This window comes from Lipophrys pholis (genome assembly GCF_963383615.2).
Source record: "Lipophrys pholis genome assembly, chromosome: 15".
Taxonomy (NCBI): domain Eukaryota; kingdom Metazoa; phylum Chordata; class Actinopteri; order Blenniiformes; family Blenniidae; genus Lipophrys; species Lipophrys pholis.
Genome location: NC_137642.1, coordinates 13,412,704 through 13,426,271, shown reverse-complemented (window position 1 = coordinate 13,426,271; position 13,568 = coordinate 13,412,704). Strand labels below are relative to the sequence as shown.

Below are 13,568 nucleotides of genomic sequence, written 5' to 3'. Positions count from 1 at the left end.
ATTATTACAGTCATGATTTAATGTTTAACAATCCAACCACAAATTTGTACAAAAGACAAAACTTAAAGAAAAATAGAAAAATTTATTTATTGACAGTTAATTACAATAATGAACATCATTCAGATTGACTGACAGGAAAGTTGAAAACTGCATGTGAATAAATTAATTTTATATATTGTTGATTAGGATATTGTGTTTGGGCAAGATCAATGTCAATGGTCACAGTGTTTTCAATATATTAAGTGGTTGATTAATATAAACAGTACATTCAACATAATCCTCCAGATAAACTCAGATATTACAATTAGTAGTCATCTGCTCATCACACAGCACTAACTGAAACCAATCTGTGTTTTTTAGAGCTTTGACTTTGACTGTAGCTCGGACGGACTAATGGCGGCGTAGTGAGACATGAGTCTGTCGGCTTCTCTCCACCCACTGAGGAGAGCTCCGTGGACGGTGGAGAAGTAGCAATGATGAGTCGCCTCTCCAGCAAACAACACCTGCAGGGGCTGGAGGAGGCCACACAGTGGATTAATGGTAGAATATAGAGTTAAACTTTTAATTGTACGGTATTGGGGTGTATGCAGAGGGCGGGTGACAGATTGTGTTTGTGTATGAAAATGTATTTACTTGTGACAGTGATGCCTTTGGTGGTAGGGGCTCCCTCATGTTGTCCAGGTCCTGGTCTGAACAGCCTTTTCCAAGGAAGCTATAGGATCCACAGGTCCAGGGGTCATGAAACCACTGGGAACGGAAGATTCTCTTTGGGGTGATGACAGGGTTTCCTGAAGACACAGGGTTAGTGAACAAGTGTCGAGTGTGATCACTCTGAAATGACAACCAGAGTTCTGAGTACAACGACGCTGGATTTTCTGTTATTGAGATACTATCAATGATTAACCTTGAGTTTTCCGTATTACAACACTTGTTCACTTCTCACTGGGATAAATCACCCTGGTAACTTGCTCTGAATGTCGAACCTGCTCCTAACCAAGCTATGTTCTCTATGAGCGAGCGTAACAGCTCCGCCTCCTGACCAATCAGATCTCTTGGAAAAAGACCTGCTCATTCTTAAATGATAGTGATTGATGCACCGTTCAACTTTATTCATATAGCACCAAAAATACAACCCTGTTTCAGCACTGAGAGCAGCGGAGAGGAGATGAGAAAGAGGTAACGAGAAGGAGCGATCTTTTTGACATAATAAAATAAAATCCTGGTCATTGAGGCTTTGAAGGATGTTTATGTTCTTGTTCCAAAGTCTGTTTAGCTCCACAAGGGTTAATCTAGAATAATGAGGTTAATAATAATGGTCACGCTGATAGAACTGTAGAAACATGAACTTATGGAACGCAGAACAACTCATGTCGTTGCGGTGATGAATTCATATTCCCACACAAAACACTCATGTAGGAAACTGAGCCTCAAAACTGGATGGAAAATATAAACTAAAAGAAGAGCACTGAGGAAGTTCTGACCGTTTCTGCTGTAATAAAGTGAAACCGAGTGATCACAGAACCGTGCCTGTCCGCTTACATCGAATGCATTAACAAGTCAGGAATGGTCTGAATTTGGACGGGTCAACATGTTGCTTTCAGCCAGGTGGACGTGTTTTAATTCTTCATATTCTCAGAATAAATGCTCCTTCAGTAATCTGTAGATGGGCTGCAGGTTTTCTCTGTGTATGTGATTGGTCAGAAGCTGCAAACTCCGCCCCTTTCATATGAACACACACACGTAGGTCTGGGTTGAACTAGCGAGTTGATGACCTGCTTCGTAGTAACGGTGATCAGAATGTCTGGATAAATCCACCCAGGATACAGAGCGATATCCTGGATATGTTTATCCAGACCCCTGGTTGATGTAGGAAGCCTGACAGGTCTGCTACTGAAGAAGTTTGATGTTACACATCAGAATTAATTCACCTGTAAAAGTACGAACAAGCTGCGTCATGGCCTGTGTGACCTCTTGTTCTGATAATGTCTCCATGTACTCCGACTCGTGTCCAGCAATCCAGCCACAAAGAACATGGCCAAACCTGAAAATTAAACAATCATCAAGACCATCACCATCAGTTACCAACAACATAAACATGTTAGTCATCATCAGCTATGAGATTCACACAAAGCGAAAGTGCAATCTCTTTGTTTGACAACACAAATCAACAATCTCTATTTGAGATCTTAGTAAATGCAGCTCTCTGCGTTTAATGTGGTTGCTGACCTTTCAGTAGGCTTCACAACCGTGAAACCAAACAGCTTCTTTATCCAGGAACTATGGAGATCCGGCACTTGGTCAACCAAAGCATCCTGATTCACATAAAGAGATGTGTTAATGGATTTAGTGTGCAAGCCTTTATGCACCGAGCACGTCTCACCTCATCGTCCCACACGAAATAGATGACCTCACAATCTGGATCCCACCAGGGTGAATCGAACTCCACAAAGATTTTATTGTTTGTTCCAAAGCCCATTCTCTGGATGGTGTGCAGCTTGTGTAGAGGGAGTGGAGGCTGGAACAGGGTTGAATGGTGCTTCTTTAGGTATCCTGACAAAACACGAGATGTTAGGTATTGTCAGGTAGTAATTCATGCTGAGATGAATCATGTATTACTTAAAGGAAGGGCATTAACGACGCCAAGTGCAAATGCTAACAGTGCATTCAGGAGCACAGCAACAACTCAAGAGGAATGTGGCATAGGATAAAGACTCTCAGTTTACAAAGGCAACACCATGTCCAAACCTTTCACCGACAACACCCATCCAGACTCACTGAACTGGTTCTTCTCTCGCTTTGACCAGCGGACCAGCGACTCGGGAGCTGTCTCTCAGCCTACATCACCAGAGGTCGATGCTCCCATCCAGGTACATTCGCACCAGGTGAGGGTCACCCAGTGTCGGGTCAATGTGAGGAAAGCCGGTTCAGACGGCGTCTCAGGACGGATTCTTAAGGCCTGCGCAGACCAGTCAGCAGAGGTATTCTCCACCATCTTCAACCTCTCGCGACAACAGTTTGCAGTTCCCACCTGCCTTAGGACCTCCACCATCATTCCAGTCCCCAAGAAGAACAGAGGGAGCTGCCTGAACGATTTCTGCCCGTTCACTCTAACCTAGCCTGGGCAGCTCACTGTGTGCATGGATCCTGGACGTCCTGAGCAACAGACCCCAGAACGTCAAGATTGGAGACCGCATATCCTCCACTCCCATCCTGAACACAGGAACACCCCAGGGGCGTGACCTCAGCCCCCTACTCCCACTTCACCCATGATTGCACCCCCATCCACACCACCAACACCATCATCAAGTTTGCTGTCGACTCCACCATTGTAGGACTGATGATGGATGATAACGAGTCGGCCTATAGGGAGGAGTTCCAGAACTTGGCAGGGTGGTGCAACAGCAACAACCTGGACCTGAACACCATCAAGACCAAGGAACGAGTTGTGGATTTCCAAAAATCCACAGGCACGGAGCACTCTGCCCTCTGCATCAACGGAAAGGAGGTAGAGAGGGTGGAGAGCTTCAAGTTCCTTGGTGTGCACGTCTCTGCTGACCTCACCTGGACCAACAACATCTCCCACCAGGTGAGGAAAGCACAACAGAGACTTCCTTGGGTAGTTAAAGCAGGCTCACCTCCCCCAAACCCTTGTTGAACTTTTACAGAAGCACCATCAAGTGCCTCCTGACCTACTGCTGCACGGTGTGGTTCACCAGCCGCACTGCAGAGGACAGGAGGAACCTGCAGCAGGTTGTGAAGGCGGCTAAGAAAATCATTGGGTCCGGACTACCTCTCCTTAGAGACATTTACAGAGGCCGACTTCAGAGGAAGGCCACATCCATCTCCAATGACCCCACCCACCCTGGACACCACCTGTTGTCCCCCCTCCCCTTCTGTAAAAGATACCGGGCATTAAAATGCAAAACAAACCACCTCAAACACAGCTTTTACCCGCAGGCTATAAGAACCATTGCCACCACGCCTCCTTCTGATCTTACCAAGAGGAACTGTGACGATAACATGATCAGCGACAATCTTTTCTCCGTCATCACACTCGATCAACACAGAGCTGTCACTCTTCTCCGCGTTGTTCCAATGGACACAGCGCACAGGCTGATTGTAGCTCACTAATCCACCAGGAAGCTCCGACATCAAATTTTCAATGAGACCTTCATAGCCACTGCCCAAGAGAGAGAGAAGAAGAAGAAAAAAAACCTATGAAGGCCATCAACACTTTAAAAGTGAACTAAACCATTAAATCAGTTGGATGACAGCTGGTATAATAAAATTATGCAAAGCAAGTATTAAATCAAATGACTACAAATGACAAAATTGCAGTTCTTTATCTTTCTATGCATTGATGAACACTTTATGTATGATGTGTTGAAGAACAGACCCTGGGAATGTACAGTCCAGTCCTGGTAGAGTCTTGTACAGTCCAAAGGCCCCCAGGCCCACCTCATCCATACTGGAAGCCCCATTCACACAGCACTCCACCTTCAGCAGGTTGCTGATCACGCACAAACGCAGATGTCTACTGGTCACATCACTATCGTTCCATTTCTCTGCAGCTCGTTGAGGCACCTATATCAGACAACAAACATCAAAACCAAACAGATAGGATATTAGTCAAGAGGACTGACAGCTGATCCCAGATGTTGGGTTTTCACAAAGGCAAAGAAATATACGTACTTCTGACCGTATAAAATCGCCCACACTGGCTTGGGGTTCTCCAATTTTACTCGGAAATTCAGAAATTTCACTCAGCAGCTCGAAAAACAACTGCTGAGCAGGATAGACGTCCTCAATATTCAACCTCTGACCTGAACACATTATATATAGGACACACACTGATTAGAACATTATGTCAACTCGCATTACAGAAAGAAGAGCAAGTTTTGATTCTGGATACTCTCTGTACGATTTACCCTTGTGTCTACCCTGATTTTATCACTGTATACTGCAGCTATATCATTCTCCCCTTACACACTGACACTATCAAGGATATCCAAACCCAGGTGAGATTCCTGCAATCATTCAACCAAGTGTTCAACCTGAGCTACTGAAGACATTAGGGACCCAGGGGGGGTGTCCTCCGATGTCCGCAGCCTGGTTCTCTGGGGTGAGGGCCTCTGGATCCAGAAGCTTGTATTGACGGGCCAGACAAAACACAGGGTTCTCCTGAGATGGTCCATGGATCCAGTTTGCTCCAATCTCAATTATTCTATCACCTGCGGAGCAATGTGCAGCAGCAGAAAGGAAAAAGCTTTTAATCTTGTGTTTCTCTTCCACAGATGATGTCATTTGCTTATAGCTCTGCAATAATTGTTGTGCTTTGTCCTTGGATGACACTGTTGCTGGCAGACTGCTTGGCTTACATAAAGATAGAACAGATATCCATTGGAGGACTTTCACCCTGCAGTTATTATATGTTGGACTTCAACTTGATCATAACCTGCTGCAACTCTCGGTAAAATAAAGCAAACATTTAATATGGCATTAAGCTCCCAAAATCAATTAACATAGTTTGAATAAACAAGTAAATAAATCCTGTAATTAAGTACGTTTAGGAGATTTCGAGAGTCACAGACTGAAGTTTGAGAGCATGCTGTTTGTTGAAGTGTTTCTGCTCACCCAGTCTGCCAGTTTTGATTCGCCCTCCGCTTCTTTCAGTCGCTTCAAGTATTCGGACATGGTTGAATCCGGATTTTACGAGCCGGTGTGCTGCCGCTATGCCTGAAATCCCACATCCTATAATAACTACCTTTGAGTTCACAGTCCGAGACATTCCTGCTGGACTGGTTTACAGTTCAACTCTTCCCTTTCTGCTTCTGCAGCGCATTTATATACGCAACTTCCGGTGTTTCGGATTAACTGGTTTCTCTGTTTAATCGGGACCGACATTTTTTTTTGCGTCCGTCGTTGTGGCCAATAGTAGCAGCAGATAGAACTCATAAAAGGTACGACACTTCGCAGCTTTATTATAGTAGAGCTCAAATAGCGTTCACCAAGACAGAAACGGATTTATGTCCGGTTTTAAACATCTGCTGCTACTAACAAGGGACAACAGTCACCACTGAACATGGACACCAGTTATTCCGAAACACCACGGACGCTCAAAATCAGCTTTGGGTTCTTGGAATTGAAAAGTTATTTCATTGCTATTTTGTCTTTTATTTTGTATTTCTCAGTAACTTAACACAATTGTTACAGCCATGATATTAGGTTCAACAATTCAAACACAAAAATACACAAAAAACAGAACTTAAAGGAAAATGTATTTATTGACAGGTAATTACAATAATGAACAGCATTCTGATTGACTGACAAGAAAGTTGAAAACTGTATGTGAAAAATCTTATATATTGTTCATTACTGTATTCTGTTTGGGTAAAATATACCCCCCCCCCCCCCCCCCCCCCCCCCCAAAAAAAAAGAATACATATCAGATATATTCTTAATGTTTTTAAAATGTCCCCAGAAAATTGCAAACTTGCAATCACTACAGAAAGTACAAAAAAATCACACAAAACCCTGGAAAATTGTTGGTCATTGAGCAACATTTGGAACAAAATTAGATTCATTAAGCTAGTTTAGAAATGCTTAATAGTTCAAATGGTCAAACAAAACAATTCCCAATAATTTATCATCAAACCAAGAGATTACATGAGTTATTTGAGAAAAATTTAATGTCACTACTTTCCCTTTGATTTGCAAATTTAGTCGATTTCAACAGTATATAATGATTTGAGAGAAAACTGGCTGCAAAATCAAGGTTTTGAGCGCAAGAATAGCAAATGAAGGTCAATGAGATTTTAGCGCAAGTGATTAGGAAAAAAGGGATAAAGTGGATTTATCATTTGTGTTGAACAGAAAGAATGATAATGAATTGATTTGGGTGTTGCACTGATCAGCATAAAGTAGTAGCAATATCACCCGTCGATGGTCACAGTGTTTTCCAAATTTAAAGTGGTTGATTCATATAATCAGTGCATTCAACACAATCCTCCAGATAAACTCAGGATATCACTGTTTGTAGTCATCTGCTCATCACACAGCACGAGCCGAAACCAGTCTAAATCTGTTACTTTGACTGAAGCTCGGACGAACTAATGGAGACGTAGTGAGAGATGAGTCTGTCGGCTTCTCTCCACCCACTGAGGAGAGCTCCGTGGACGGTGGAGAAGTAGCAATGATGAGTCGCCTCTCCAGCAAACAACACCTGCAGGGGCTGGAGGAGGCCACACAGTGGATTAATGGTAGAATATAGAGTTAAACTTTTAATTGTACGGTATTGGGGTGTATGCAGAGGGCGGGTGACAGATTGTGTTTGTGTATGAAAATGTATTTACTTGTGACAGTGATGCCTTTGGTGGTAGGGGCTCCCTCATGTTGTCCAGGTCCTGGTCTGAACAGCCTTTTCCAAGGAAGCTATAGGATCCACAGGTCCAGGGGTCATGAAACCACTGGGAACGGAAGATTCTCTTTGGGGTGATGCCAGGGTTTCCTGAAGACACAGGGTTAGTGAACAAGTGTCGAGTGTGATCACTCTGAAATGACAAGAGTTCTGGTTGATGTAGGAAGCCTGACAGGTCTGAGACTGAAGAAGTTTGATGTTACACATCAGATTTAATTCACCTGTAAAAGTACGAACAAGCTGCGTCATGGCCTGTGTGACCTCTTGTTCTGATAATGTCTCCATGTACTCCAACTCGCGTCCAGCAATCCAGCCACAAAGAACATGGCCAAACCTGAAAATCAAACAATCATCAACACCATCACCATCAGTTACCAACAACATAAACATGTTAGTCATCATCAGCTATGAAATTCATACAAAGTGAAAGTGCAATGTGTTTGTTTGACAACACAATTAAACAGTCTCTATTTGAGATCTTAGTAAATGCAGCTCTCTGCGTTTAATGTGGTTGCTGACCTTTCAGTAGGCTTCACAACCGTGAAGCCAAACAGCTTCTTTATCCAGGAACTATGGAGATCCGGCACGTGGTCAACCAAAGCATCCTGATTCACAGAAAGAGATGTGTTAAGTGCTTCATGTTAATGGATTTAGTGTGCAAGCCTTTATGCACCGAACACGTCTCACCTCATCGTCCCACACGAAATAGATGACCTCACAATCTGGATCCCACCAGGGTGAATCGAACTCCACAAAGATTTTATTGTTTGTTCCAAAGCCCATTCTCTGGATGGTGTGCAGCTTGTGTAGAGGGAGTGGAGGCTGGAACAGGGTTGAATGATGCTTCTTTAGGTATCCTGACAAAACACGAGATGTTAGGTATTGTCAGGTAGTAATTCATGCTGAGATGAATCATGTATTACTTAAAGGAAGGGCATTAACGACGCCAAGTGCAAATGCCAACAGTGCATTCAGGAGAACAGCAACAACTCAAGAGGAATGTGGCAAACAAAACATAATAAGTTGAATGAACGAATGAATGAATGAACGAATGAATGGATGAATGAATGAATGAATGAATGAATGAATGAATGAATGAATGAATGAATGAATATATTCATATTGCTAGGAGAGTCAATCAAATCCAGAAAAGCCCCTTCTAACTGAGGTTGGGATCTTACCTAGAGGAACTGTGACGATAACATGATCAGCGACAATCTTTTCTCCGTCATCACACTCGATCAACACGGAGCTTTCACTCTTCTCCGTGTCGTTCCAATCGACACAGCGCACAGGCTTATTGTAGCTCACTAATCCATCAGGAAGCTCCGACATCAAATTTTCAATGAGACCTTCATACCCACTGCCCTAGAGAGAAAAGAAAAAAGAATATGAGTTTTAAAATTGCAGTTCTTTATCTTTCTATGCATTGATGAAAGCTATATGTATGATGTGTTGAAGTACAAACCCCGGGAATGTACAGTCCAGTCCTGGGATAGCCTTGGCCAGTCCATATTCCCCCAGGCCCACCAAATCCATACTGGGAGCCCCGGTCACACAGGACTTCATCTTCAACAGGTTACTGATCAAGCACAAATGCATACGTCTGGTGGACTCTCTCCATTTCTTGGCTACTCGTTTCTGCACCTTAATCAGACAACAACAAACAAAACAAATAGGATGTCAGTCAAAAGGACTGACAGCTGAACCCAGATTAGTGTTTTCACAAAGGCAAAGAAAGATACGTACTTTTGACCGTACGAACTCTCCCACACTGGCTTGGGGTTCTCCATGCTTACTCGAATGTTCTATCATCTCACCGAGCACATCATAATACATCTCCTGAGCAGGATAGACGTCCCTATTCTTTATCCTCCGACCTGAACACATTATATATATAGGACACACACTGATAAGAACATTATGTCAACTTGCATGACAGAAAGAAGACCAAGTTTTGATTCTGGATATGCTCTTTAATGTTTTTAGTCATCCTTCTTTTTCATTCAATAAAGATTGCAGTAAGAATAGAATAGAATAGAATAGAATAGAATAGAATAGAATAGAATAGAATACTTTATTAATCCGAGGGAATACCTATAATTATAATGTTTTATTTATTATAATGTAACATATCAAGACAAACATTGGCAACAACTTAACCCTTTAACCTTCAGACTTGGATTGATAAACTACATTGACTTATGCAGTAGAGAGAGATGAGTCTGAAACCAGTCTTTTTTTTTTTTTTTTACTTTGACTGAAGCTCGGCTGGACTAATGGAGGAGTAGTGCGAGATAAGTCGGTCAGCTTCTCTCCATCCAGTGAGAAGAGCACCATGGACAGTGGCGAAGTAGCAGGGATGAGTCGCTTCCCCTTCAAACAACACCTGCAGGGGCTATGAGAAGCCACACAGTTAGGAGTATCAAATATTCATCAGGGGCTCGTTTTCTCTTTTTGGTGAAGAAGAGTATAGACACCATCTGTATGCAACTGTACTCTACGTTAGAGTGTAAATAAAACACTAACTTTTGTGTACTTTTGACTGCTTTCCATGTGGAGGCAGAGGCTGCTGATGTCCAACCCCTGGTCAGAAAAATCCTCCAGACGACTCTAAATAGGAAAACCAATCGTTGAAGTAAGAAAAACCTTTTTATCATTTTTGTTTTGGCTCTTTGTCCATAACAAACTAAAACAAACAAACAGTCCACACTTTTCAAATGGCCACCGAGGCTACATCACGGGTATGCTTTACGCAATTGAACAGATCAAAAATGAATCAATGTCCATACCAGAAAAGTGCATTATTTTGTATTAAGTGGTTTATTCACTCCCTAAGGCAAGCACACAGACAACAGTTTCTGCAGCCTCTCTGCCACTATGGTAAAAAGAAACCAAATGCCCTAGCAGCCTGCGGTGCCACCCACTTATGTAAATTCGCCTCTCCGAAGTGACCAATAAAGAAGAAAGTAAATGAAATAAATGAGCAAGAATAGTAAACAAGAAAAATAATTAGCATGGATGTAAAATAAAGCTGATAAACTTGAGCAAAAAAGGAAGAAATTAGGCTGTAACTAAACTTAAGCCTAAATTAAACAGAATACAAAAAACCCCAACAACTCAGCCCCTGATTATAAAGGTCCTTTACCCAGGATTATCTTTAGCATTAGCACAATGAAGCTATTTCCTATTGAAGCCTAAAGTACAAATTTTTGGTATCTTCAGCTTCTGGATACCTGAGAAACAAATAGAACAGAAATAGAAAAAATAGAAAAAGGAAGCGAGAATGAGCTGCACAGTCATTTGTTGACCTCCAGGAGGAGACAGAGCTTCGTTATTGGTCTGTCCAGGATGCTGGTCTTTCAACCTTTACAGTCCTCTGGAGTCAGCTGTGGTGCTCAGAACTCTGCCCATCATCCATGAGCCTCTTGGAGCTGTGGGATCAGCAATGTCTGCTGGGGAGAAGCTTATTTTCTGACCTGTCCGTTTTTGTGTCGAGGGAGTGCGCCACCTCCAGGTGTACTGTGCGGCTGCTCAAACAGGTAAATATCACTCCATATCGCTTCAGCACAGTTCTCCCTCTCCTCACGTCCAGTGGTCCAAAACAATTCACTTTCACGTCTGTAAATGGGGCCTTATGAGGTACAACTCTTTCCTCAGATAAGTCAGACAAAGTTTTCCTCTGTACCTTCTGCACACTGTACATTGAGAGAGAATCTTCCTGGCTGCCGTTGGCATTTATACTTCTGTCTCAATCTGTGCAGCATGTGATTGCGTCCAAGTTGGTGATGGATGTGACGTCATATGAGCTGGGAAACATGCAGATGTTTTGACAGAATCACAGGATATTTTACCTCCAACAGCACGGCAGATTTCGCCAGGCGCCCACCAACTCTGAGGAGGCCATCTTGGATGAAGGGATCGAGGCCATACAGAGGCTGTCGCAGAGGGGGAAGTCCCATGAATCGAACCTTTGGGGGGAAAAAACGGTTCTAAGTAGCAAATACCTTTATTGTCGGGTGGATTAATAAAAAAATAAAAAAATAAAAAAAGATTTGATTAGATACTGTCTCAAGATCGATCTTTTAGGTTTTGGTTATGTTCTCTCTTCCCATCCTCTTTCCTCTTGTGGATGGCGTGAGTATATGGCCGGAAGTCTCTCTTCACCTCCTTGAAATATGTTTTGTTTGTCTGTTCTTTCCTTCCACATTCCTCAGCCCGCCATCGTTCTTTAACTTTGACAAGTTTTGAAACTGAGCAGCAGTAGCAGTCACAAAGAGGACACTAACTGCAATTTGTTTTTTAATAAAAGTTACTGCTTTTCCTAATTTGTTAACTGGGGATCGCTCCGACTTAGTAGTAATGAAGAGGACAAAGTGTGCCGTGTCGACAGAACTGAACAGCAGATGGGTCTGTACATGGCCATTGCATTAAAATTAGTTTAATACTCCTGGCCTAAAAGCCAGAAGCACATTTATCAAAATGGCAACAATTTGCTCTTTTATTAGGGTAGGAGCACTGACAGTGCATAGGACCCTATTGGATAATTGGATTTTATAATAATAATAATAATAATAATAATAATAATAATAATAATAATAATAATAATAATAATAATGATCATTTTTATTTTAAAAAAAATTTCTGCCAAAACGAGCTTGTTTTTGAGGGCCTTACCATACATTACTTTTTGTAAAACTTTGTACACTTTTTTTTTTATAATTTGTGTGTGACTTGCGAAATGACTCAATGGCGCCTCCTGCAAAATTGGAAAAAGGTAGCCCCAGAATCCCATTCCACCGAGAGCTACGAAAATAGGCAAAAGGATGAATTAATTTCAAGACGTCATCAATTTTTAAATATATATTGGATTTTCACAGATTTTGGATCAAATTTTATTTTCTACAGAGAACAACTCTGATTGGGTAATTCCAAATGACCTGAAAATTGGCCTGGTGATAGAGTAGAGATTAGTGAGCAAAGCTTATCAAAATGGCACCATAATATATGAGGTTGTGGCCAAAAACAGACATTTCACCAAGAAACAGTAAGTGTAGTCTAAAAACAGGAAGTGATGTGCAAGAGGCCGCTTGATCGGTGTCAAACTTGACAAATTGCATCAGAGACCGGCTCTCAACACGATCATGTGATGACTCAGTCGTAACGCTATTTACGCCATGAAACAGGAAGTGCAATGCAAAGAGCCTGTACATGATCTGCTTGACCTCACAACCATATGTCTCTTAATCATAACGCCATTTGAAGGTGTGGCTTTGACAACCTTCGCCATGGAACAGGAAGTGCAATGTAAATAGACTGAATGTGATGAGATTGACCCCAACCTTGATACCAGCCGCCTGCTGGAAACAGGAAGTCAGGCGTACATGCCCAAAATCTCGAACCGCCACACATTCCGACGTGCGTGGATGTGGGAGGACCCGTTCAACGCTGCTTGTAGCTTTAATTAGTTTTGTCTTTCATACTTAATCCAACTATGGAAATTTCAGTGATCAGAATATAATTAGAAAGACAAGTTGACAGACAACAACTGAATTGTGCCACACAGTGTATGGTGCAGATCTGTAATTTAAGGAATCAACCTTGACAAGTTGCATCAAAACAGTTTCACCCTCAAGAGGCAAACTCAGTGCAGGGCTCATATTCATGCCATAGAGTGTCATGGTGTATAAATCTGTGAATGGGTTTGGTCCACAATACATCAGTGAGATGTTAATCAGGTATGAACCCAGCAGGTCTCTCCGATCTAAGGACATAGGTCAGATAGTGGAGCCCAGAGTTCAGAGTAAAGATGGCGATGCTGCGTTTAGTTCTTCTGCTGCAAAGAAGTAAAACAAACTGCCAGCAGAGCTGAAGTCAGCATCCAATGTGAAAATTTTTGAAGTTAAAGGCACTCCTTATCTCTACTGTGTATGATTGAGAGGGAGATTTTTGGTCATGTTTTTGTTGATGTAATGTGTTTGTTGTTTTTATTGATGATTCTAAAGTTTTTACTGCTGATTTTAAATGTTTTTGCTATTGATTTTAATGTTCTTATTGATTTTTAAGCTGTTGAATGTTTTCTTTGGCACTTTTGATCATGTAAAGCACATTGAGTTACCTTGTGTATGAAATAAATACATTTGCCTTGCCT

At 42.1% G+C, this 13,568-nt stretch overlaps 2 protein-coding genes across 2 annotated transcripts; both read right to left on the bottom strand.

Moving 5' to 3' along the window:
• Positions 1–6: 6 nt before the first annotated feature.
• LOC308120832 (peroxisomal N(1)-acetyl-spermine/spermidine oxidase-like) lies at positions 7–5,852 on the bottom strand. Its single transcript, XM_080481687.1, has 10 exons — positions 5,635–5,852; positions 5,055–5,231; positions 4,693–4,823; positions 4,397–4,584; positions 3,999–4,180; positions 2,381–2,550; positions 2,227–2,312; positions 1,929–2,041; positions 634–788; positions 7–512 (listed from the first exon to the last, which is right to left on the bottom strand). Exons 1-10 carry the CDS (start codon positions 5,786–5,788, stop codon positions 357–359), a joined length of 1,512 nt encoding a protein of 503 aa, XP_080337813.1. The 5' UTR covers positions 5,789–5,852; the 3' UTR covers positions 7–356.
• A 1,232-nt stretch (positions 5,853–7,084) lies between these two features.
• LOC308120423 (peroxisomal N(1)-acetyl-spermine/spermidine oxidase-like) lies at positions 7,085–11,379 on the bottom strand (the record flags this gene model as incomplete). The annotated part of the gene is made up of 8 exons (XM_080481030.1): positions 7,085–7,231; positions 7,353–7,507; positions 7,639–7,751; positions 7,937–8,022; positions 8,105–8,274; positions 8,599–8,780; positions 8,886–9,064; positions 11,272–11,379. The coding sequence occupies 8 exons, from the start codon at positions 11,377–11,379 to the stop codon at positions 7,085–7,087; spliced, it is 1,140 nt and encodes a 379-aa protein (XP_080337156.1).
• Positions 11,380–13,568: the final 2,189 nt, after the last annotated feature.

What these genes read in the sequence shown, in the direction of transcription:
- LOC308120832 (XM_080481687.1), bottom strand. Translation starts at nt 5,788, where the DNA reads ATGTCTCGGACTGTGAACTCAAAGGTAGTTATTATAGGATGTGGGATT. An exon ending in AATCAAAACTGGCAGACTGG is followed by an intron (nt 5,232 to 5,634) that starts GTGAGCAGAAAC and finishes ATTGCTCCGCAG; the next exon opens with GTGATAGAATAATTGAGATT. An exon ending in GCGATTTTATACGGTCAGAA is followed by an intron (nt 4,585 to 4,692) that starts GTACGTATATTT and finishes TGTCTGATATAG; the next exon opens with GTGCCTCAACGAGCTGCAGA.